This window comes from Plecotus auritus (assembly GCF_963455305.1).
Source record: "Plecotus auritus genome assembly, chromosome: 7".
NCBI classification, from domain to species: domain Eukaryota; kingdom Metazoa; phylum Chordata; class Mammalia; order Chiroptera; family Vespertilionidae; genus Plecotus; species Plecotus auritus.
Window position 1 is genome coordinate 21,999,456 of NC_137774.1, and position 26,280 is coordinate 22,025,735.

The window sequence follows — 26,280 nt, forward strand, 5'->3', positions numbered from 1 at the left end:
GGCTTTTCTAGGGGTCCAGAAGCTGCCCTAGGTGATGCAAAGAAATGGTGTGAAGGGCCAGGGGAGGCGAAATGGGAAATGTTTCTGCCATCAGACAACAGCCAGTGAAACCACCAGTGGTCCATATGGTGGGGTGGATGGGAGACATGGCTCCATGGCTCCACAGCACTGAGTCTTAGACTACTGCCAGCCCAAGTGAGTTGAGGTCACAAGAGTTTGCTGCCTTTTGAACTTTGTGACATATAAATGGTGTGTGAATCCCAGTCATGTCCAGCATTGGATTGATTTTTTTAATTGATGAGAGAGAGAGGGGGGGGGGGGGAAGGGAGAAACGAGAAACATTGATTTGTTGATTCACTTATTTATGCATCCATTGGTTGCCTCCTGCATGTGCCCTGACCAGGGATCGAACACACAGCCTTGGGAAGACACACTAACCATCTGAGCTACCCGGCTAGGGTCAGAGTTAGATATTTTATATGTCCTGCATAGGGGCAAAGTAAGTAAGGAGATTTAAAAAATATCAGTGTTATAGGGCAGCATGGTTTCACGGGCGGTCATTCATTTACTCAGTTAACACTTACCAAGAATCTCCAATGTGCTGGACACTAGGTAGGAGGCCTGGGCAAACCATGGCTCTGGGGAGGGGCTGGGTAAAGACTGGACTTATGACTTCAGTAAGTTCCCAGTCTGGTGAGGAGACAGACACAGGAACAGTGTGATAAAGGGAGGGGGGGGGGCAGGGTGCCTGCTGGAGGAAGGCTGCCACCAGCTGTGCTTAGTGTCTCATTTGAGCTAGTATTAAGGGACGAGAGGCATCGACTAGCAGAGAAGCTAGGTTAAGGTATTGCAGGAGGCTGAAACAACTTGAGGTAAGGCAGTGAGGGAGCTTGGTTTGCTGGGGAAACAGGTTTGGAGTGAGGTGGGAAGGTGATGAGAAGATAAGCCACCAGGTTCTTGGTGCCACCTGAGGTGTTGGGCTTAGTCCTGCAGGCTGCTGGGAAACTTGAGAGAGATGTGATCAGATTGTGTTGTATAAATAGAATTCTAGAATGGGCTGGCGAGGTAAGCGCTGAGTCAGGGAGCCCAGTCAGGAAGCTCTCCCAGTGGTTCAGGATGGGAGAGGACTGGGCTCACTCAGTGAGTGCTGCGACTGGGAGGGTGTCTTTCAGAGCCAGAGCCAGCCGTCTAGGGCCGTGGTCGGCAAACTGCGGCTTGCAAGCCACATGCGGCTCTTTGGCCCCTGGAGTGTGGCTCTTCCACAAAATACCACGGCCTGGGCGAGTCTATTTTGAAGAAGTGGCGTTAGAAGAAGTTTAAGTTTAAAAAATTTGGCTCTTGCCCTAACTGGTTTGGCTCAGTGGATAGAGGGTCGGCCTGCGGACTCCAAGGTCCCAGGTTCGATTCCAGTCAAGGGCATGTACCTTGGTTGCGGGCACATATCCAGTAAGGAGTGTGCAGGAGGCAGCTGATCGATGTTTGTCTCTCATCGATGTTTCTAACTCTCTATCCCTCTCCCTTCCTCTCTGTAAAAAATCAATAAAATATATATTTTTTAAAAATTTGGCTCTCAAAAGAAATTTCAATTGTTTTACTGTTGATATTTAGCTCTGTTGACTAATGAGTTTGCCGACCACTGGTCTAGGGGACAGATGAAGTATGACAGAGAAGGAAGAGAAGAAAATCAAGGGTGTTTTCTGTTTGGGCAACTGGGCTTCCAGGAGAAAGGAATAGAATTTGGGATGAAGGTGATAGGAGCCACAGGGAAGGAGAAAGATGGTGTAGTTTGCAGTGCCATCCGAGGCGCCAGATAGAGGCATCCTTTTGAAAGGGACCCAGGTTTCAGGAGCGGGAGGCAGAGGTTCAGAAGACTGGAGGGTGTAGATGAGAACACAGGCACACAGGGGAGCACCTCCAAGGAGGAGGATGATGGAAGAGGAGCAGCCAGGGAGACATGAGAGGGGCACCATGAGGCCCATCAGGGAGAGTTTTAGGGACAAGCAGCCCATGAGAGAGCTGAATGCAGCAGCAGGGCCAAATAGTGTCAGCATTCAGACGTATTAGTGTTTGGGCTTGGCACGTTGGAGCTGCCCATATTTTTGTTACTCAAAAGCCTGGTTGTGATAAATGATATTCATGGACCATTGCCAGAAGGCGCTGCAGCTCTTCCATTCCTCTGAGAGTCTGCATCGCTGGGTCCAGCCAGACCATCAGAAAGCCATGCTCTCAGGCTGCCCTGACGTGACCCTGTTAGAATCTGTTTTACTGCATTGAGTCCCTTTGGTGTTTGTTCTGATGTCTATTTTCATGGAGGGACAGTCTTGCAAGAGGGTTACATGGTAGGAACTTTTGGGGAGCGCTGGGGTACTTGTCCACTGGGTTCCTCATTGTCTCCTACTCATAGAATGTCTCTGAGAAAAATCTGTATCCTGAACAACCAAGATTCTTTTATTTTATAGAAAATATAAACTGTATAACTGCTATTTTCTTTTCTGCCTTGGTTACTGGGTAGCTCAAAGCCAAATTTGCAACTGAAATTCAGTAAATATTTAGCAATTTAATAGCATGCATGTCTATACCCTAACTCTCCTTTTTTCTTTTATTCCTCCTACCCTAATTTCTTAACCTATTTTAATAGTATTGTATTGTTTATATTTTTGTAAGCCCCTTTAAATCCTTTTTGGAACTAGGAGTTGTATAAAGAGAAGGAAGCCATCAGTGAGCTACCTGAGTGTCCTTGCCAACCTATCTTCAGACAAGTAAGCCAGGCTCTTTACATTATTATTTTTTTATTTAAAAAATATATATTTTATTGATTTTTTTATAGAGAGGAAGGGAGACGGGTTAGAGAGTTAGAAACATCGATGAGAGGAAAACATGGATTCAGCTGCCTCCTGCACATTCCCCACTGGGAATGTGCCCACAACCAAGGTACATGCCCTTGACCGGAACGGAACCTGGGACCCTTCAGTCCGCAGGCCGATGCTCTATCCACTGAGCCAAACTGGTTAGGGCTATTATTATTTTTAGGTAGGAAAGTTTATTTAGAAAGTCACAGAGATAGAATAAGTGAGCTCAGGAACCAAGTTACAGGCAAAAGAAGGGTCCTTGGAGCTTGGGAGAGAGAGAAGAATTAAAGGTAACACCCCTAGGGGGAAGGGGAGGGGGACAGGAAAGGCGCAGGTGTGCTCCCAAGAGGGAGAGCACCACATTGTTTTTTTTTTATTGAAATTGTAGAAACAACCCAGAGAGATACCTGATCTCTTCATAGCCAGCTAATAACAACAGCTATTTTTATCTAGTAAATTACATGCAAGTTTCAGGATTTTCTAGGGGCACTGCCTTTTTTCTATGCAGATGTTCAAACAGATGCAAGTCTCCCGTGGGGCCGCCCAGGCAAAATGCTGACCGAAGGGCCATGTGGTAAACGCATTGCTGTGTTAACAGATGTTGCAAAGGCACATCCAGCAGCCATCTCTGAGCAGACTCTGCAGCTGGCATGTTCTGCGGCCTCGTTGAAGTCAGGGTCTTAGTAGGACGAAGGTTGGTGGGTGGATGCTCTGCTCTGGGGCAGGACTCAGCTGGCAGAGACGTCATTACAACATGGAATCAGGACTTTGAAAGCTGAAGGAATCCTAGAGATCATGGAGGATTATCATCTGACAGATAATCCCCATGAAACCAAGACTAGGCCTGGTATCCAGGATAGAGATGAATGGTTGGTTTTGTTTGTGGAAGAGAGTGGTTTCTTGAATTTCCAAGCTGGTTTTTATTATCCACTGGATGGATTTGAAGTGCCACCTGGGTCCAGTGCCATAAAGTGGGAAACCATGAAACACGATGACATGATTTTCCTATGCAACTTGCATGTCAGCTTCATGGCAGTTTTAAATGACCACAGCCTTTTCTCAACAGTGTGAAGATTGTATTTTTTTAAAAAAAGATTGCTTAAAATTTATTTTTAGAGGGAGGGGATGGGAGAGGGAGAGATAGAAAGAGAAACATCCATGTGAGAGCAAGACATTGATTGGTTGCCTCCTGCACACCCCATTGGGGATTGAACCCACAACCCTGGGCATGTGCCCTGACCAGGAATCAAACCAGCAACCTTTTGGTGCAGGGGACAATGCCTAACCAACTAAGCCACACCAGCCAGGGCTCATGGCAGTTTTAATAGGGGCATTTCAGCAAAGTTCTCACTAGTGGTTCCATCCTGGGATGAGTAGAGACCGCGCCCATCGCAGAGGTATCTTGTCCTCTGCATTAAGCGATGGAGTGGTCTGTTGTTTGGAACGACATAGCAATAATACCAGATCCCCAGCTAAGCCACAAAAACTCACTTAAACCACAGTGTACCTTTAAGTGGATTAAGTTAGGTCCTAACCCTCTAACCACCATGAGTCAACTCGGAGACAGGAACGCTGCTCCGAAGGGTCCTTGTGAATCAGCAGTTCCTGTGCTTTTTCATGCTTGCTGGCCAGGATGGTGACAGCTAATCAAGGTAATTGAGTACTAACCATCCAAGTGTGCTGAATGCTTTACTAGCATGATCTCATTTGATTCTTTTGTCTCCTCCATGAGGTAGGCACTGTTGTTACTCCCTTTTAGGCAACTTGCCTAATGGTGGTGCAGCTCGTGAGAGGAACCAAGACTGAATCCCAGTCCCTCTGCCTTAGATCCTGCACTCACCACTGGACTACACTGCCACCACTCCTCTTGCATGGCAGCCCAGGGAGTCTGGGTCTCTGCTCCCTGGCCTGGGTTCAGGATTCTGGTGACATTAGGAATGGGGAAGGAGGTCAGTTCTCCTGGGATAAAGGCCATCCATAGCCTTTCTATTTCTCTATCTTTATTGTCTCCCAGTTCCAGAAATTGCTGGTCTGTTCCCTTCCCCTACTGTCACCTGTTTATTGACTCCAATCAGGGCTTCCTCACCTACAGTGGAACAGAACGGGGCTACTGGTCCTGCTCCCACACTCCTGTCCTCAAAGCTAGCAGAAAGCCTTCCTCAGGCTTTCTAAGAGTTCCCATTATATATATGGTCCTGTGAATGCAAAGAATGGACATAGATGCCAGTGACAGGTCTTTATGGGTTTTATGGAGCCTAGAGACCCAGAGTAACTTTGCCCCCTATCTCATTCCTTGGGAGAAGGGAGGGGCCTCAGTCATGTCTGCTACCCTGCATGGGTGGGTGGACTGGTCCAGTCAGCAGCCCAATGAGAAGCAGAGGGACTTCAGGTCAATGACAGCCTCTCCGCTGTGCTGAGTTCAAAGGGCACAAAAATGACTGAACCATGGTCTCTGCTCTTGGAGCTTACTTCTAGTAGAGGAAACAGGCAGGAAAGGATAACTTCACTTTCAGTGGGGTGTTAACTAGAGGTGAGCACAGAGGAGAGGCCAATAAGCCCAACGCTGAGGTGACTTTTGAGCTCAGTCTTCATGGACAAGTAAGGGCCTGGTGAACAGTGGTGAGAACGATGTGTCAGGCTGAAGGAATGGCATCAGTGAAACTTTCAAGAGTGAGATGCAAGTGTGGTGTATTAGGAGGGACTACAGAGAGTTTGGTTGCCAAATCTGAACACGTAGGAGAGTTCCTGAGACATGGTTGACCCTTAAATGTAAGTCCAATTAGTGGAGTATAGAGTATGAGGTGGTGATGAGTCTGAAGCCATTTATGGGTGTGTGTATAAGAAAACAGTGGTAGGTGGTGGTCAGCGGTTGTACACACTTAAGAATTTATTGTATACTAACTACATGCCAGGCACCTGTGCTGAGTACTTTAATGGATTAACTTAGTTAATTCTCACAAGAGTCCTGTGAGGTAGATACTCCTATTCTTTGATGAGGAAAGTGAGGTCCACAGAGATTATGTAACTTGTCCAGGATCACACAGCTAGTCAGTGATAGAACTAGGATTTGAAATATCAGTCTGGGTCCAGAACCTGCCTTAACTACTGCCCCGTATTGCCTGTCTGAAGGCTGTGAAAGTGGAGACATGGTCAAGTCTGCTTTTAAAATAGACCGTGGTGGCTCAAATGCAGAGAGTGGATATAAAGGGCAAAGGAGGCTCATGGGCCTGCCGGGGCTGTGTGCCAGCATTGTGTATATGCACTTACATCATCTCATTTAATCCTCCTAACCCTCTGTAGGTTGGTATTATTAGAGTGTGGGGAAGCCGAAGGTCAGAGTAGTTGAATAACTTGCCCCAGATCGCTCAGCTAGAAAGGAGTAGAACTGGTTTGTGATTCCAGAGCCCACGTCTTCTGCAGGCAGTCTTTGCCTCCCCTCTACCAAAACATCCCACCGAAACAACAATGCACCCCACAGAAACGACAACACACCGAGGCCCCGGCCTGTGGTTGGAGGTGTCACTTCCCCTGTGAGTTCCACCTTCTCAGTTTCTGTGGCACTGTGTGTGTGTGTCAGTAGAGCTTTGCTCCCACGCCCTTCGAGTTCGTTCCTTCATGGCTTACCTGAAGACTTCATCTCTCTCACCCTCCATCCTGGGGACACACACAAGGTTCTGTGTTGAGTCCCAGCTGCAGGCGTGGCCCCTTGGGGAGCAGGCCTGTCCGTCAGGTGGACCAGCCCATTTCGGCCTGAGCTTCCTATCTTATGCATTTGGCTCTCAGAGTGGTGCATCGAAGGTCTTTGTTTTTAATCATAATAATAGTCCACATATTTTCTTTCTGTGCTGATCAGCGGGAGCCAGCTGGGGGTGGTAGCAAATCTTCCTTTAATTTCAACTGTGATGGATTATCACTTCCCTTAAAACAGTGTTTAATTTGTACCTGTGCCCAGAGGTTTTTAAACTATTGAGCTCATTTGATTATTATTGGGAATCAATATGTTGGCGTTAGGAAGCTCCATGGAGCCTGGAGCCCGATACCCTCAATTTCTTCCTTAAAAAACAACAACATGCCCCTTAACTATGTTATACTAGTGGCCCGGTGCACAAAATTCATGCACATTAAAAGGGGATTAATTAGAGGAAGTAATTTAATATTGCTATTTGCCCTTTATAATAGAAATGTCAGAGATGAAATAAAATTAGTAAAATGTATATGAAAACCTTCCTCCTGTTAGAGTCTGGGGTGCACCATGGGACCCAGAGTCAAGTCCCCGCCAACCCACATGCGCCTCAAAATCACGTGAGACCCAGACCCGGCCAGCCCCCGCCCCCATTGGGCTAGATCCAGATCTGGCCAGTCCCACCCTTGTCAAGCCCCACTGGGCAGGGGAAGTAGCCTCAGGTGCCCTGGCCCAGTGCCAGGATGGGGGGCGTGGCCTGAGATCCCCCAGCCCAGGCTTAGGCGGGGAGCATGCCTTGAGGTCCCCCGTCAAACCCCGCCAGGTGCGGGACATGGCCTGAGATCCCCTGTCAAGCCCTGCTGGGTGGGGGGTATGGCCTGAGGTCCCCTGTCAAGCCCCACCAGGCAGGGGGGGTGTAGCCTCAGGTCCCCTGGCCTGGTGTTGGGGCGGGGGGTGCAGCCTGAGGTCCCCTGTCAAGCCCAGCCAGACAGCGGGGGCACAGCCTCAGGTCCCCTGGCCCAGTGCTGGGGTGGGGGGGGGCGCGGCCTGAGTTCCCCTCACCCAGCACTGGAGGTGTACCTTGAGGTCCTCTCTCAAGCCCTACTGGGTGGGGGTCACGGCCTGAGATCCCCTGTCAAGCCCAGCTAGGCAGGGGGGCACAGCCTCAGGTCCCCTGGCCCGATGCTGGGGTGGGAGGCGTGGCCTGAGGTCCCCGTCAAGACCCACTGAGCAGGGGGTGTGGCCTGAGGTCCCGTCAAGACCCACTGAGCAGGGGGTGTGGTCTGAGGTCCCCTGGCCTGGTGCTGGGGTGGGGGGCATGGCCTGAGGTCCCCTAGCCCAGCACCAGGATGTGGGGGGCAAGGCCTGAGGTCCCCTGTCAAGCCCTACAGTGGTGGGGGAGGGCGTAGCCTCAGGTTTCTGCTGATGCTCGTTAAGGCTCCTTACCGGAACTTGGCTTCAGCTGTGGGTGCAGCCATCTTTGTGACGGAGTGATGGTCAATTAGCATATTCCCTCTTTATTAGATAGGATTCCTTCCTACAAACCAACTCAAAGAAGCTTTAAAAATCTTCCCACAAGAGGGAAGAGGGTAGTTATTTTCCCATCCCTGACCGGCATCTGTTTTCTTTCCTCTTGTTCAGCCTCCTCTTCTTTCTTAGGCACAAGGACCTTTCTTGATGCTGCTTCACCTTGCTTTTCACTCATCCCCCTCATTCCTTCTAGTTTGCCCTGGACCAGTTGATCAAGATTCATGTTGCAGCACCATACCTTCCCTTTCCTTTCTTCTTGAGGCAGGAGTCAGCTTCCAGGTGCTGTGCCTTCCTGTGAGGAGTGAGGAGCGAGGAGCGAGAAGGCAGTGACTGGAGCCGCGCAGACCAGCACCTGCTGCCTGGGCTCCCCAGGGCCTTTCTTAGCAACAGGCAGCCCAGGATATTGCCTACACGGCTGGCTTTTCCCTTGTCTTTTCAAGTTCCGAGCTGTGGTGTGCAGTGAATGTGTGTGCGTGAGTATGTGTTTGTATGGGACATACGTTTAATACAGGATGTGTAAATGCCTGTTGCTCAGAAGGTAGCTTTGAATACGTTTTGCGATTCAGATTTAAAGCAGAGCAAAACCAGAACCCCCTGCCTACAAACTTTTTTTTTTTTTTTTTTTTGGTTTCCTGCAGAAGAGAAGTGAGAGAAGAAATAATTCTGCTCTGGGGAAACGCATAATGTAGAAGCCGGCTGCGTGTGTAAGAAAACAGACCCCGTGGCTGCTCTGTAAACCCAGACGGGCAGCCTGGGCTCTCTGTTTCCTTTACGTCCCTCAGTGTTTGTCTAAGACTGAGGAGGCCCGTGTCTTCGCGCTCCCCACTGGGCAGCGAAGGCATGGCCTCTGGGGGCGGCCGGCCCTGAGCAAGCCTCCTGCTCGCTTCCCTTCCTGTCTCTTCTGGTCCTTCCCCTGAGAATACTGGGACTCTTCCTTTCCCGGGAGCACTGTTCTTTCTGAGAGTGGACAGGAGTATTGGGAAGTGCAAGGGCATTTCAGGAACCCAGGTACCCTGTGATACTTACACTGAACAGCCTTGCTCTCCCATGGGCTGTGGTTTTACCCACGCCCAGAGTGTGCCCAGGGCGAGGTGAATGGGACCTGGAGCCAAGGGCCATGTAAATTCCTGCCGCATCTCCCGCTGTGGCCCAACGCTGAGTAAACCAGTTCTCACCTCCATATTCTTCAAGTCACTTCTATAATGTTCAGTTTAACCAGATTTCACAGCTTTCAAAATAGACTGTGCAGGGAAGACTGGGCCCCTACGGGCCTGAATTCCTTCAACCATTGGACATCTCATGGATGGGGACCCTGCTTGGCTCAGGGGTGCACAGGGACAGGCAGGATAGGGTAGTGCCCACTGTTGTCCTTCAGCCCAGTGCCGGCGGGTGGGATTGACCACTCAGGAAGACAGAGTTCCAGGGATGCAGTGGCCTTCAGTGGCTGCTGGGGGGTAGGCGGGAGAGGATGTCAGCGGGGAGGGCAGCCTCCCTTGGGAAGATTTGATTCCAGTGAGGTTTAGAGGAAAAAGAACTATGATTTGCAGACATTCTCTAGATATCCAGATGGATTCCAGACATAATCCAGCCAGGAAGATTGGTTTTGTTGATCTTCTTCTCTGGTCTCTCTAAATAATTTTATCTTCAAAGCATGACACAGGTGGTAATTAACACTCTGGCTCTCCTTGGAGGGAGACAAGTGGGAACGCCACCCCCGGTAGTGAAGCCCAGGGACTAGGCTGGTCCAGAAGCCTCAGGCAGGGGAGCCTGAGCAGGCAGAGTGAGGCTGAGACCTTGGGGCCCTCTGACCTTTACTTGGACACACCCTGGGAGCCATCCCACAGTCTCAGCGTCCTTGGTTCCCAATAGAACAAAGGAGCTGAGATCCTGATAGGAGAGAGATTTGGCACCGTGGGATGAGTGATGGGGAGTTTGAGGGTTGAGGAGGAATTCTGGTAACTGTCGCTATCATTGTGAATTTTAGGTGCAGGAGTTTATTTCATTGGTTTCCTTTATTCACTTCAGGGTTTTGTTTGTTTGCTTGCTTGCTTGTTTTTAATATACTAAGCATCTACTTTTGGGCAAGATAGGGCAAAGGGAATTACTTCTCCCAGAAAAGCTGGCCAGTCATGAGGGACCTGGCTGGTTGGGAACTTGATCCTTTGTATCCCATGCTTAGTCCATTAGCAAAGGGTGGTGTGGGGTGTGTTGTCTCCACAGGTGGGAGTTCGCGTGATGGAAATGGATGAGAAATCCAGATGTGACTGCTGATGTAATGACTCTCTGGAGGCTGAATTTCTCCTTTCACTCCTGCCATTTATCTTAGTCGGCTCAGGAGAGGGCGGCCCTTAGGAGCCCTCTCCCAGGGGCTACAGGCAGCACGTTCACGCCTGGCCTGTTCCAGGGCTCCCAAGAGTGGTGATCATGCCAGTTTGCTATATGTCAGTGGAGGGACTGCTGAGAGCCCTGAACCTCCAACTCGAGGAAAGCAGCAGTTCTGGGATCTCCGGTGGTTTCTTCTCCTTCCTGGGGCATCTTGACACAGTGCAGGAAGCAGAAGGGGGTCATTTCATCCTATAAATGTTGCCCTCCTGGTGGCAGTTGGACTCGCCTTGCTTTGCAGGAAGCCCAGCTCCATCAGCTAATGATATTCCCTTATCTTGGTACTGCAGGCTGCTGAGCACCGGCCCGAGACCTCTGCTTGAGGGTCCTTCCTCTGAAGACATCACCAGTGTGTGGAGCCCGCCCCACACCCACCCCCTGCCACACCACGGCCTTTACCTGTGTCTTCCGGTGTTTCCCCTGCGACCCGTCCTGTGGGAGTGCCTCGTGGGCCGCCCCAGAGTTCACCCCACGCTCAGCAGCGCCAATGGTGAAGATGACAAGATCCAAGACTTTCCAGGCCTATCTGCCCTCCTGCCACCGGACCTACAGCTGCATTCACTGCAGAGCCCACTTGGCCAATCATGATGAACTCATTTCCAAGGTATACATTCCCTGCAGGCCTGCCTTGCCTTCCCCGGGGGGGGGGGGGGGGCACTTCCTGCCCCTAAAGGTGCAGAGGGTTGCAAGCTCTCCAAGAGCCTGGGTATTGGTGTTGCATCTTCAATATTGGGGGATGGGGGGTGGGGGTAGGGGGAGCAGGGGGAGGTGTGGGAGTTGGGGAGGGGCTGACCCACATGGCTGTGTCATCCATCTGAGAAATAACTGAGTTGGGGAGGGTGTGTGCTAGTTTGTTATTTTGGAAATTGGATGTCATCCCTGTTGGAGGCTGTGGGGAATGGTGGCTCACAGGCCAGAGGGGAGAGGGGCTAAGGAGGGATTGCTGGAGTCTTTGGCTTGGCTTGCTTGGCGTAGGTTGGCAGGCGAACATGGTCTAGAATGCTGCCTGCCTGGAAAGCGAGTTGGAAGAAAGTTGGTGGGGCCAAGATGTCTTGTAGAGGGTTCTTAGCTGAGATGAGTGAGGATACTGCCTTTCAAGGTCATGAGATTGTTGACTTTGGGGAGGACCAGAGTGGCTTGATGAAGAGCTGACTCACTGGCCTGTGGGGACCATTAGGGCCTTGACACGGCATTTGATCCCAATCAGAAGAGAAAATGGAACCCTATTTTCCAGAGGAGCCTTGGCAACTGCTTCCTGAAGTTGGGGTGGGGGTGGGAGGATATGAAAAAGTAAATAAACCCAACATCTCGTTGCACAGTCTAGGAACTGGCTCCTTCAAGTAGCTCTCTCAGGGGAGCTGCTTCTCTCCTGGCCCTGGATTCCCACGGGAGGAGAAACAGGTTTTACGAGGCTGCATGAAAAGGAGAAAGAGATCACGGGGGACTTTTCCCTTAAAAAAAAAAAAAATCTCCTTCCTCTGAACCTGTACTACATGCCATTCAAGCAAAAAAAAAAAAAGATAAAAAGAAACAAACAAGCCTTTATGCAGACCCAGACTAAGTTTTTAAAAAAATGCTAGAAAAGGTGGCATCGTTTTCCCTGCCCCGGGCCTGGGAGCCCCAGCCAGAGAGGGAAGAAGGAGCAACAGTCTACAACAGTCGTGTCCAGCTGGCTGACCCAGCAGGACATGAGGAAGGCTGCTGAACAGCCATGTGTGGTGTAGGGATTCGTAAGTCAGGACCGGGGTTAACCTCCTTCTAGGCCTATTCCAGGGTCTAGGGTTACCACAGAGCTTGAACCCAGGAGCCTTCTGAGTCCTGACACCTGGCCCACTTCCCTTCTCTGGGTTTCTTCCAGTTACTCTCCTCTCTGCTGTTTCTGCTTCAGCCAGCCTATGGCTTCCTCCTCTGTCACCTAACTCGTGTTGTCTCAGGTGCCTTGGATCTTACGGGAACCCCTTGAGTGTGGAAGTTTGGATGGGGGAGGCTGTGTCAGCGAGGGAAGACAGGATTCAGTCCTCTTTGCTTTGGAAGAGTGCCTGCAAGCTTGAAGGGAAAATGTGAGTTGTCCTGTTTCTGAAAACCTCCAGAGAACGTGGAAGCCAAGATAATGTTTTTTTAATACCAGGAAGAAGTGCTCTGTATCATAAGAAATTGAGGGACCAGTGAAATGTATTTCAGCGCCTTCTCTGTCCTAAAAACCTGCTACTTGACACTTTGTTATCTCACTTAACCTTCATAAGAAGCCTTTAAAGTGGGTGACATTAGTCATATTTCATTTTTTAAAATATCTTCAGGCTTCTTTTTTCCCCCCTTTAAATGTGTTTTTTTATTGATTTTTTTAAGAGAGGAAGGGGGAGGGAGAGAGAGATAGACACATCAATGAGAGAGAAACATCAACATGGATCGGCTGCCTCCTGCACACTCCCTGCTAGGGATTGAGCCTACAACCCAGGCATGTGCCCCAATTGGAAATCGAACCAGAGACCTCTTGATGTATGGTTTGATACTCAACCACTAAGCCACACCAGTTGAGTGATATTAGTCATATTTTATGTGGATGGAGAAGTTGAGAGTTATAAATGTTGTCCAAGAACTCAAATTGGAGGCTCAGAGAAAAGGAGCAATTACTTTGAGCATGTTTAAGAAGGATTTCTGGAAGAAGTGGGCCCTGTAGGATAGGCTGAAGTGACTATGGGGAGATGGCAGTGGCCTTCAAAGTCACTCTCATCTCTGGCCTGTAACACGGGTCTTGGATGATGTGGCAAAGCCGACCTTTTGAGTTAGGGCTCCTGCCAGTTCCTTGCTTTATGTTCCAACCGCTTGGAACTAAGCAGCATTCCCTAAATATACAGACAGGATTTCAGGCCTCTGTGCCTCAGCCAAGCGCAGCCCTTTTTCCTCACCTTCCTCTCTCCCAGGAGCCCCTACACAGTCTTTCCCACCTGGGCCATTTCCTGCTAGCTTTGTATCTCTGGGTCAGAATCCCACCCACGGCAAGAGCTCAATAAATTATCAAGTACATGCATGGATGGAGCCTGAGCTTTGGGAGAGGACAAGTGACGAGCAAGAGAGACTTTGTTGGCTTCATGTCCTCTCTCCTGGGCCTTCTGGGGCAGAAAGGCTCATTCACAAATCCAGGCCAAAGTCAGCACAGGCTTCAGTTTCATTGGCCACAACCGGTGCACAGATGGGGTGCATTAGAGCTTGATGATTTAAAGAGTTGGGTTAAATGCCTGGCTGTGGGTTAGGACTGAGGGAACTGTGGCTGGCACCACACAAAGATTCCTTTCTTTCACTCCACAGCCACCCCTGGCGTTAAGTAATCTATAGATTCTTCTGCAGGTCTGCTTAACAGGAAGATCATTGCCCCAGCCCCCTTCTTGGAAAATGGGCCTTTCTTTTCATTTTGTTTCTCCCTTCCATCTAAGAAAGTTCAGGGAGAGAATGTTTCTCCTGTTCTCCCCCCTTGAGGTAATCTATGTGGTTTCAGGGTCAGCCCTGGGGGAGTTAGGCACTGGGAAGCAGATAACTAGAGCAGCCAGTGTAATTAAACGATAATTAAACAATAGTTGTGCTTGTAATAGAGCCTTTGATCTGGAAGCTTGACATTCCATTGTTTGGTCTAAAAAAAGAAAAGATGACACAAAGGTCCAGAGAACTGCAGCCCTGAGTGTTTGGCCAGCAGAGAACAGGGGATGGAACCAGGACTTTGGGCTCCCTTCCTACCAGTGTGGCTGAGCCCACATGGAAATGCATAGTTGTCAGGATTTGAACAATTAGGGCATATTGGCATGTGGTGTAAAGAATCCTGCACCGAGTGTTCCACCTTCCCAGCTTGCTCTAGATCCCCGGACGCCTGGACTCAGCTGTCCAGCCTCTGATTCTCAGCTTCTCACTAATCAGAGGGGTGAGATGATATTTGCTGTGTCTAATGCCTAGTAGCTAGCACTGTGCTCACTGTGTGCCCTCGCCCTAACAGTGCTGTGTGGTAGGTGTACCTTATTGTGTGTGGGGGGAGCAGGTTTACCTCATTGGGTTGCTATGAGGCTGGATGAGATCATAAATGTGTGGGTGGTTTGTAAATCAAAGAAAGCTCTATGCAAGTATAAAGTGGTTCCTCTGCTTCTCTTGGCCTTGCTGTCCAAAAAAAAAAGGAAAGACAAGGGGTGGAGTGGAAGGGATTGTTCCTGCTGACACCAAACAAATTTCCATTAGCCAAGATAGTTTCACTTCAGACCATGGAGCACAGGAGTTAGACATGGAGGAAAAGGAAATAGAAGAAATAGACAGCAAAGATGCACGTGTCTGCAGAAAGGTAACAGCTTTCGCTCGGTGGGATGGATGATGGCTGGGGGTGGGTAGGTGAGTCGATGAGAGAACTATCTGGGGAATGTGCTGAGGCATCATCCTACAGCTTCTTTCTTGGGGATGTTGTGCTCCGAATGTTTGCCTGCAGAGGTGTTTTGAGTTGGCATGAGGAATTGCTCACACTGTAGTTTCTTACTTAATGGTGCAAGCCCCAGGATAAAGTTATACCTGGGTTATAAATAATAATGGTTTCCACTGGAACCGTTAGTTGCCCTGAGTAAGAACCACCCAACTCTCATTTCAGCGGGGACTATTATGGAAACCTGGATCTTCACAAAGCTTTTCCCTGAAAACTTCCTCTGTCGTCGTCATTCCCTTCCCTCCCCTCCCACCTGCTAACCCTTCCATGGCATCCTGGAGTAGGCCATTTGGGAATAGCGAGTTGGGTTCGTCTATCACAATCCCACTCTAGGGACAGTGGCTTCATTTGGAGACACTGGCTGCTTTAGTTACTGCTCTAGGTCCTTGGAGGGAAGGTGTAGGAGGCTCTGGAGTGTGGGGGGTGGGGAGTCCAGTGAAGGCAACAGGAAGAAATCTTTTGCTCACTCTCTCAAACTATTTTTTACTATGTCAAACCTTTAGGTCAGTTATCTTCTGGTGACAGATACGGAATTCCCAGAGTTGCAGGTCACTGAGCCCAGCCACTCTTCATGAGGAAACAGGCCATGGGTCACTCAGTGACCAACTGAGGTTCCATAGGCTCAAAACCGGGTGTGTCTAGTCCACACCACTCCGCTGCACTCCGTGGGAAGAGCTCTGCCTCAGCTGCTTCCTTCTCAGCTGGGGAGCTCCTAGGAGGCAGCTTCTTTTTCTTCCCTCTGGGGTTCCATCAGGCTTACAGTGGTAGCGTTTGGGTTTTCCCTTCGTGCCTAGACATAAGACGAAGTCTTTCTGTCATCATTCAGAGCAAGACCTTCTGAAGGCTTGTGTGGATCTCACAGTTGCTGAGAGGCCACTCTACCTCAGTTTCCCAGCTCTGCTTCTGAGCCTAGTGCTTGATACCTGTGATTCTCAAAAAGACTTGTACCCCCAACACCATGGCTTAGAGGTAGTGGGCATGGAGGGGGTGTCAGTCTGGAAGTACAGAGATCCAACCCATTCTGTCTATCTCGATAAGTTATCATATCGTTTCTCAATTCCCAGCTTCTACCAGCTTGACTTTCATGTACAATAAACTAACTCTCCAGAATATTAATGCCATTTTTATGTCCCGAAAATCTCATGTGAAAAACCACACAGGAACAGAATTTGTAAAAGTCTACTCATTTCATTTTCTCTAAGTACTCTGGAAAATGTTAATAGTCGGCATTGGATTGTACTAGTAGTGTTAGTGACTTCTGTGCCACATCAAGCAGAATGAGCCATAAAGAACATGCACAATAAGATGTGTCACTTAGGATAATTCTTGCAAAATTATATTTTGAATTCTAATTTTATCAATTAAGAGATTTTTGGTATCTAGTGGATATATGCCAGTGATTTTTACAAAAACCATGATTCAGTAGAATTAGTATTTCTATTCTAGCAAGATGATTGTATGTAAACCTGTAAATGTTTACCTCAAAAAGGTGAACTTTCTGTTTCTGAAATAGTGGGACCCAGGCTTTTACCGAGCGATGAGCTGTCAGCAACAAAAGGCCGAGAGCAACCCCATACAATAAGGTGTCTTTGTTGCTTTTGCAGTGTTTGCAGATCATTGTTGAATGTTTGTCAGTGTTTCCTAAAGAGCATTTCTGAGGTACAGCAAAGGCAAGGGTGACAAGTTATGGAAGAGTTCCAACATAAGCCAATAAGCCCAGTTTCAAAACACAGTCCATCCGTGTAGCTTCTATAGAGAAAATCGCATATCTAACGCAAATTACTTCTTTTCTACAACTACTTGACCTTTGCAAGTCCCAGTCTCCTATCCAGGAAGTATTAGTTCTGGAAGAGTGCAAACAAGATGACCTGTTGACCACCCAGGAAGGAGTGACAGGTGAACCAAGTTTATACAGAAAATCTCCCAACAAAGAGATGTCATCAGATTACAGTGTTTCTTGGTGAAAAGAAACCATGTGGAGCTTATAAGATATCTCATAGCATCTTCCCCCATACAGACAGACTGAATCAAATTCAGGGTGAGATCAGCCATAAATTAGGCTGGGAAGTTTGTATGGCGTAATTGTTTCAGGACGGGACCGCCACAGCAGGATCTCAGAGGCCTCTGGTGTGTGTGGGTGATGGCAGCGGGGACTGTGCCCATACTTGCTCTTTTGTCTCATTGTCTCTGTTCTGTCAGTGCACAAATGAATGCTAAACATGTGCTCTGTGTGTATATGTGTGTGTAGCACTGTTCTAGATATCATGCTACTTACCCTTAAGGATTTTATCTTCAAGGAACTTAGTAGTTGGGGAGATAATAGGTTCATAAGTCATTCCTTCTTGAAGTTTGTACTTCACCTTGTGTTTGTCTTAAAGCAGTTTTATCACAGTGTAAACGATGCATGTCTCCCATTAGCTTGTGAACTACTTGAGGAGATGCTTGTGATGTCATCTTTGTGTCTTCAGCACCCGACACAGCTCCTAAAGGCTGGTAGGTTTTCAGCGAATATCTGAGTGAATGACTAATAGTACCCAGGATAGAGACAGAGATCAGGGGTCTTAATTTGGGGTCCGTGGACTGGCTTCAAGGGATCCCTGAAGTTGTATGTTTAATTCTGTGTGTGCATGTATCATTTTCTAGGGAGGTTTTCATGGCTTTCATTAGGTTTTCAAAGGAGTTGTTGGTCAAAAATGAACTTTCTGGGCCAGATATTGAGGGACTGTGATGGAAGGGGTAGGTTGAAGCCAGATTGTTGGAAGAATACAAGTTCGACTTGATCCTGCTGGCCAGCTGGGTACTACTGAAGACTTTTGAGTAAGTAACTAAATGACCAGAGCTTTGCTGTGAGAAGGGAAATGTGGTTGTGATGTGGTAGGGGAACTGCTGAAGAGACTAGAAATGGAAAAACCAGTGCATGTGCATTGCAGGGATCTGAAGATATCCCAGGCATGTGGTGATCATGCAGTAAATGCTTGTGGACCACTGCTTGGGAGAGAAATGCTCACATTCTGTCCTCATGAACAAGAGGAATTGAATTCAGGAAGTCACATGCTTTGGATGGAGGCAGACCTGTCCCACTGTGTTGCCTGTTCCCTGTGAAAATGAACCTGGGCACAAGTAGAATTGCTTACCAGTTTGTTATCCAAGGAGCTGCCAGGGACAGAGTCTGGTGCAAGCAGCAGGAGCACACGAATCTGCTCAATTGTGATCCTTTCTCTGTGGTTGCTTTAAATACCAAAAGGAAATGTCGACTGAGCTCTGAGGCGTACCCTGAAAATTAACTGTGTGGTTTGCAAATGTCTATAAGGATCCAGTCATAAGGTTGGTTGGTACATGAGTGTCTCGGCATTCGGTGAGGACGCTGGTGATTGCAAGCTTGTGTTCCCAGTCAAAATCCAAGAAAATCCTTTTCTAAAAAGGGAAGCTGTGAAGTGGGTGAAGGACATCTGCCCTGTGTTTGAGCACCGATCCTCCTCCTACCTCTGCACCATTGCTGATGTGGCTGTTCATATTCTGGGGCCTGACCAGAATCCACCGTCATACACCGCATGTTCGTTTCATTATTATTTATTTTTTGCATTTGAAACAACATGCCAGGCCCTCGCCTTGGTACTAGGCATAGGTAGATGAAGCCAACAATATTCCTGCACCTTTGGGTACAGGGGAATGAAAGGCTCTCCGGGGAGGGCAGAATGTTACTGATGAGGTTGTATTGGTGACGAACACCACAGGATGAAAAGTCTACATTGCTGCTATTAACTACTATTTATTGAACATATACTGTGTGCTAAGGACTCCTTTAGATGTTTTCTTTACTTCATCACTTTACAACATCCTTTCAAGGTGGGCATTAACTGACTTGCCTAAGCCCATAGGTTTCCAAGAAGCTGCATGGGATACAGATCGAGATAGGTTAGGCCCTCTTTGCCATTTAAGGACCCAGGTTATTTTCTGGTCTCTCTCAGTAAAATTGGTGGTGAATTGTACCCTGTCTTCCCTCCTTTCATTTTCCTTGCCTGAAGAATCCTTTCTTTCTCTATATTCAGTTTCTACCCATCCTTTCTTCTTCTTTTTTTGCATCTACCCATGCATTTTAAAAAATTGAATATGTGGTAGAAATTTTTAAAATACAAAATACAATATGGTTATATAATATATAACCAGATACACTTCAAATCCACATTAGAGAATTCATCGTGTGGAAATTTGATTGAATGCTGAGGGAAAACCTATTTTGCTTTTAAGCACCTTATGTGGCCAAATGTACAACATATGTGGTCATTTATATAAAAAGCTGGAAACTGCAAAACAAAGCACCAAATACCAGCCAAATACTAAAATGGTCACTTATGCAGGATATTCGCATAACGGAAATAAAATCAGGTTCATGAGGCTATGCATTCTTTATTAACCACCTAGGAAAAGGTCAGACAACTATTCTTTTCCTGGTAAGAACACGACCAAAATGCAAAAACCTGCAATATATCTGAGGCATTATATTAGGCAATTGCATTAAAAAGCTTGTAGAATGATATGCAAAACGCCATTTTTATTGACTGTTAAGAAAAAAAAGTGTCTTTTCTCAATGAGCATTTCCATCCAACGAATTTCATGCATGGGGGGAGGGGGAGTGGGGAGAATGGTGTTCCTCAGCCCACCCTGTACCCGCTCCAATCTGGGACCCCTTGAGGGATGTCCGACTGCCGGATCGGGCCTAAATGGGCAGTCGGACATCCCTCTCACAATCCAGGACTGCTGGTTCCCAACCGCTCACCTGCCTGCCTGCCTGATGGCCCTTAACTGCTTCTGCCTGCCAGCCAGCCTGATCACCCCATAACCACTCCCCTGCCAGCCTGATTGATGCCTAACTGCTCCCCAGCTGGCCCGATTGCCCCTAACTGCCCTCCCCTGCCAGCCTGGTCACTCCTAACTGCCCTCCCCTGCCAGCCTGATCCCCCCCAACTGTCCTCCCCTGCAGGCCTGGTTCCCCCCCTAACTGCCCTCCCCTGCAGGCCTGGTTCCCCCCCTAATGGCCCTCCCCTGCAAGCCTGGGTCCCCCCCAACTGCCCTCCCCTGCTGGCCTGATCACCCCCAACTGGCCTCCCCTGCTGGCCTGATCACCCACAACTGCCCTCCCCTGCTGGCCATCTTGCGGCAGCCATCTTTGACCACATGGGGGCGGCCATCTTGTGTGTTGGAGCGATGGTCAATTTGCATATTACTCTTTTATTAGATAGGCTAAGTAGTCTCTACCCATTCTTGAAGACCAGCTTCAGTGTTTTCTAGGATGTCTTCCTGGGCTAGAGGATTGTCTCCCTCCACTGAATGTCGATACAATGCTCCGCTTGCTTGTTAGTTTAGCAATTAATAATGACGCCTTGTAATAACAAGGTCTGTGTTATTGTGGTCACATGCACTTTTTATGTATAATTGTCTTGTTTCCTAACAAGAGTCTAAATGACCTGGAGTCACAGACTCTCAGAACATGAGAGCTGGAGGGGCCCTGGAACCTGGGTTTTCTAGTTCAGCTCCTTGTACAGATCAAGAAAGCACTGAGTACCTCTTGACTTCGTACCTTGCCACCTCCTCCCTGCTACACCGCCTACTGCCTTGCACCTAACGGTTGCTTGTCAGTGCTGGAGACAGCCCGGGGAGAGGGCTGGCAGCCGGGTGAATTAAAGTATCAAGCTGTGTGATCTTGGACAAGGCTGGTCTCTCTCGCTCTCCTTTTTCTTCCTCCTTCCAAATGAGGCGTTAGATGAAACTATCTTTAAAGGTTCCTTCCACATCCCCCTGATTATAATGTAGCAGCAAAAGGTGATATGAAGCAACATAAGTTCGGGTTAACAGGGTAAAGTCTGAGCCAGAACATTCCCTCGGTTTAGACTCTGGCTTCTTTACTTAGTGGTTATGCAAGTTAAGTAACCTTGTCTTAACGCCCTCATTGGGAAAATGGGAATACTTTTAATATTAGATACCAGATAGAATTTTTGTGGAAATTAAACGAAGTAATCAAGTACGTAAACGCTCAGCAAATGCTGCTAACTGTTGTTTTCTATGACTCTTTTTTGTTGTTGTTGTATTGAAAATTTTATCATTTATTTATTTAATTTTAATTGTTTGAAGTATTACAAATAGTAGTACATATGTCTCTTTTGTTTTTTTCCCCATTGACCTCCCCCCGGCCTCCCCTACCCCCCACTACATGCCTTTACCTGCCCCCCCCCCGCCAGTGTCTTGTATCCATTGGTTATGCTTATATGCATGTGTACAAGTCCTTCGGTTGATCTCTTACAGCGCCCCCCCCCCTCCCCCCGCCCAACCTCCCCTGCCTTCCCTCTGTAGTTTGACAGTCTGTTCAATGCTTCTTTGCCTCTGTATCTATTTTTTTCCCCATTTCTTTCCTTTAAAAAATCTTTCTATGACTGTTTTTTAAGCAAAATAACAACAGAAAGTGGCACTCAAACATAACCAGGTCCTGGCACCCATAATTGTCCTGCTATATTTGTTCCTTCTTTTTTGAGAGACTCAACTTTTGCCGGTAGCTGTACAGCTGGTCTTCTGCGGCTTCTGATCCTTGTTACTTACAATTCCAAAGGGACTGACAGGTCTCTGGAGGCAATTCAATCACAGGAGCGGCAGCCTTCATCCTGCTTTCTGGGGCCTTGCCTGCAAGCACCTGCGAGGTCTCTAGCATTTTAAGTGGAAAATCTGTTCCCAACCCCTTCTCTCCTGTTCTGTCAGGTGGTTACTTTGCCTCTGACCAAGACCTACAGGGTTACAGAGACCTCAAACTACTGTGACAACAGCAGCCAGGCAGCTGGGAGAGAGGTCGGGGCCTGGGTGTCAGGGCTGTAGCCAAGAATTGCTTGTCAGTTTGGTTAACTCTGTGATGGTTCAGGTGTGTGTGGGGAGGCAGGCAGGCCAAGCTTCTTTGGAAAGAAGTCATTTTGCTTCCTTAAAATAATAAAAAATAAATAAATCTCTGATACCTTTGTTTCCAAAGCACTTAGCCTGTTCCCAAGGGAGGTGGGGTTTGACCTGGTGACCCAGAGCATTGTCTCAGGTCAGAGCTGCCAGCCGAGGAGAGCTTCCCCACCCTCTGCCTATTGCTGGTGGCTGGACAGTGACTCAGGGGAGGAGGGAGCTGAGGAGGAGACTGGCTCTGCCAGCTGCTGCTAAAAACAACATCTAATCAGTTCACAAGCTCCTCCCTCCAGACCACAGTGAAGTCAAGAAGCAGAGCAGGTGGCACTGGCTCCCCTCCCCGTCATCCCCAAAACCTTTGGATCTTTAAAGGGGCAATTAATGGTTGTCAAAAGTTAAACGGTCTCTCTTTGGGGGCCCAGGAACTCCTTTTCCTCCCTGTTAGGGCTGGTCCCACCAACAACATTCACTGGAACTCCAGCTCCCTAACAGGTAAATGAGGGCACAGAAAAGCATTTCCTGACCAGAACAAAAACTCTGAGTGACCCCTCCTGCACCAAACTCCCTCATCATTTGTTCCACATTTAGGGAGCTCCTCTTACATGTTAAGTAGTGGGAACGCAGTGGCAAACAGATCTATGCATGCCTTGCCCTCAGCCAGCCTGTACCCAGTACCCTTTGGTTACTGGGAACCCACTGTCTAAAGGAGCAGCTGGCGACAGTAGAGGTGGGGATCTCCACCCTGAGCCTGGTACCGAGTTGTCTGGGGCAGCTGGGAAGCCATCATTTCCATGCTGTTTTCCATTCCATTTGCCTGATTTCCATGCAGCTTTTTCCTTGACTGTCCCTGTCCTCCCATCAAGTCAACCCGGGGTAAGTCCAGCCTCGTAAAAGTGCCAGCTGGGCCCTTGCAGCTCGAGGTGGCCAGGGACCGAGCCCTGCTGTTCCCTGACGTGTATTTGGAGGAGCGTCTGTTTGCTGGACCAGGCCTCTCACTATTGCTGGCGGCTCCATTTTTACTTCTGAAAGCTGCTTGACTTGACCCTCAGCTGGCCCCTCCCCTTTCCATGCCAAATGTTCAAAATGACAGGGAGGGCTCTGCAGAGCCCCTTAAGGTTCGCCCCAGACAAATTCACTTGGAAAACCTAAGGAAAGAGGAAGCAGGAGAAACCAGACCTCCTGCGGCTCCATAAGCCACCGTATTTCTTTACTCTCCCCTCAGCAGAAGAAAGAAAGGAAAAAAAAAAAAAAAAAGCAGCAAAGTATATTTGTGGGGGAGGAGAGCTCCTCCCTGTCTGTCTCCTCCTCTGTAAAATAACAGGCGAATCTGCCCTGGGCACTGAGAGGGCAGGTGCTGGGTAAATACAGGAGGAAGGAAAGCCGATAAGATATGGTCTGACAAATCTAGGTCACCAGGCTGCTGCTAGGCACCTGTATGACTGGTCACCTTGAAACTGACAGGAGGGAGGAGGATGGACTTTTGTTCAGGGCACAGACTGGCCAACTTCCCATGCTTTTTGTTTGTTTATTCAGTAAGCATTTCTTGAGCCCCATTATATTCCAGGCCACGTGGTGTAGGTATTTCAGGCCCTTCTGTGTCTCCATTAGGCAAAATCTCCTCCTGGATCCCAGGCCTGTAACTAGTGCTAAAAAAAAAAAAAAAAAAAAAAAAAAAAAGAAATGACATCATGCAAAAGCCAGTCCCCTAACTCCCAGAGGGGGGGCAGCCAGTCTCTCGGTGAACGAAGGAGCTGTTGGAAGGCTTACTTCCCTGTTCCTTCAGCTAGATCGGGGTGGGCAGAACTGTCCTGTGCAGGCCAGAGAGTACACATTTCAGGCTTTGCTGGCCATATGGTCTCAGCCACTCAGTTCTGCACCCATAGACTGCATCAGCAAAGGAGTGTGGCTACATTCCAGCAAAACTTTATTTGCAAAACAGGTGAGAGACCCAGTTTGGCCCTTGTGTATTATTTGCTGACTCCTAGGCTAGATACGTGGTCAGGGTGACTTCTAGCCAGAGACAGTCCCTCTGTGTCCTCAGTTTTTGTTTCCCTGTAGGAACCAATTCAAATAGGAGAGGACAAATAGCAGCAAAAACAAGTGAGAATTTACCTGCCGAAAAGGAATACACTTAGATATAGTCAGAGCGGGCAACTCAGCCAGCCAAAACCAAACCAAGGGCCTCCCACTCAGTGGGGGATTTATACCCCTAGGCTGGAGTGTCCCTAATTAAGTCTCCCCCTCCATTATTTCTTGAAAATAAAAATATAGCTTCAAGTTGTAAGGCTCCTTCACCCAGGGGTTATACCACATCCTGGAGGGGCTCTAAATCTTCTCACTTCACATAGAGGCCTGTTGCCTTTATTATCTAACTTTGGTTTGTCACATCTCACAGGTATCCCCTCCAAGCCCTAAGTGCCTTACCCAGCTCATGTCTTCCTTGCTGCCTGCTCTAACAGATGGTTGAAACGCGTGTTGGAGACATGGGTTTATGTGATTTCAGGAGGAATTCCAAACCAGGTGACTGCCTTTTGTGTGGACAGTGTCGGAGCTAATGCACTGTGCTCATTGACAAGGTTGATTGACACTCCCGTGTCAGTTTAGCTGCGCAGACAATTCCACTTCACAGGCCAAACTTCAGCCTCAGCCACGGCGCACGCCCAGGTTCCCACCAAAGGTTACCAGGTGACCCAGCCAGACAGTGCACATAGTTTCATACAATCTCAACAGTCCAATGGGAAGACAGTAAGGGACGCTGCTGATGGAGAGTCAGTAGCATCATTTTAAAAGCCCTGAATGAGCCCTAACCGGTTTGGCTCAGTGGATAGAGCGTGGGCCTACAGACTGAAGGGTCCCAGGTTCGATTCCAGTCAAGGGCATGTACCTTGGTTGCGGGCACATCCCCAGTGGGGAATGTGCAGGAGGCAGCTGAATCGATGTTTTTCTCTCATCGATGTTTCTAACTCTCTATCCCTCTCCCTTCCTCTCTGTAAAAAATCAATAAAATATATAAAATAAAATAAAATAAAAGCCCTGAATGAAGGGTCAAGTCGCCTCCACTCTCAGTCTGGCTCTGCTACTAACTATTCATTGTGGCATTGATAAGTCACTTCACTGCTCTGCCCAATCAGCAGATACTGAGTACTGTATGAGGCACTGGGGATACTGAAATGGATGCAACAAAATCCTTGCTTAAGGAGCTTATGGTCTATCAGGGAAGAGAAATAAGATGCAGTAAAACACAGGGTTTGAGTAGGTGATTGTTCAGGATTCTGGGGGGACAAAGAGCAGGATGAGTGTTTACTTAGTGAACAAAAAACGGGAGTCCATACTGAATAGAGTCAGAGAAACATTCTAGAGGAGATCAAGCCTAGGGAATCACAGGTAAGAGATGGAGGAGGCATGTGAGGGGGAATCAGGAGGTCAGCAGGGGTGGATCATGGGGCCCAGACTCCCAGCAAAGGAGGTTAGACTTAATTCTGTGTGCAGTGGGAGCCACTGAAAGGTTTTAAGCAAGGGAGTCCTAGCATCTGATTCAGAATGGACTCAACGTCTCTCCAGTTTCCATAAACCCTGTAGTCACAAGCTTCATGTGAATAGAAATGTTGATACTGTATAAAGTTAATAAGCATGATAATTAAACCAGTGGCTGTAATTAATAACCAGGCTCAGTCCCTTGCTGGTAGTGCCTTTAGCTAAACAGCAATCTGATAAATCATTGGCCAACACCAAGCACCCATAGCTCTGAGAAGAGGGACTTTCAAAGTTCCCTGGTTTGCTGGGCCATGTACTCCCTCTTATGTGACCCTTGTGGCTTCTTGAGGCTCACTGAGTCATCATAGGCTGGCAATTGCAACTCCACATTTATGTGTTTTTCTGCTACTCTAAAGGGAGAACTGAGTGGCAGCATTCAGATGGCATTTGGTGTAGCTTTGAGGTTCAGGACAGGGCAAAGGGGGCGGGGGGTGGCGCTAAGTGGCTTCTGCAGTCTTCATGTATTTTAGGGCCTGCCTGGGCATAATTTAGGACATTAGAAAATGGGAGTTCCTGGACAGCAATTTCCACATCTGACAGCACATCAGGGTAACCTGGGATGAAAAGGCTGATCTACGGGTCCCACCTGCAGAGACTCCTACTGGGTATAGGTCTGAATGTGACTAGGGCAACAAACAAGTCACCTAGGACACAACATTTAAGGAGGCATGCATTCTTAGGGTTAGTACAAGTGCAGAGGCGGCACTTCAGAGTGAGGACCTCCTTAAATGTTGTGTTCTAGCTTCCTGGCTGGCCTCCCCCTAATCCCAGCCCTAGGAGGGAGTCTCCCCTCTCCCCCTGAGATTCTGATGCAACGAGTACTAATATTGGGAGCCACGGCTCTAGGACAAAAGTTCTCAATACTTGGGAAATAGCTACCCATGCTGTCCCTGCCACCCGCGATCTAGCCCCATTCCACTGCT

General features: G+C 48.3%; 1 protein-coding gene across 2 annotated transcripts in view; it reads left to right on the forward strand.

The window, feature by feature from the left end:
• The window catches only part of YPEL2 (yippee like 2), an 88,159-nt gene that overhangs the window by 39,384 nt on the left and 22,495 nt on the right, over positions 1–26,280 (forward strand). For both annotated transcript variants that reach the window (XM_080679852.1, XM_080679851.1), the window contains exon 2: positions 10,734–11,047. In XM_080679852.1, the coding sequence (XP_080535978.1) occupies positions 10,931–11,047 (117 nt within the window). In that variant the 5' untranslated portion in view covers positions 10,734–10,930. The remainder of the gene's footprint in view (positions 1–10,733; positions 11,048–26,280) is intronic.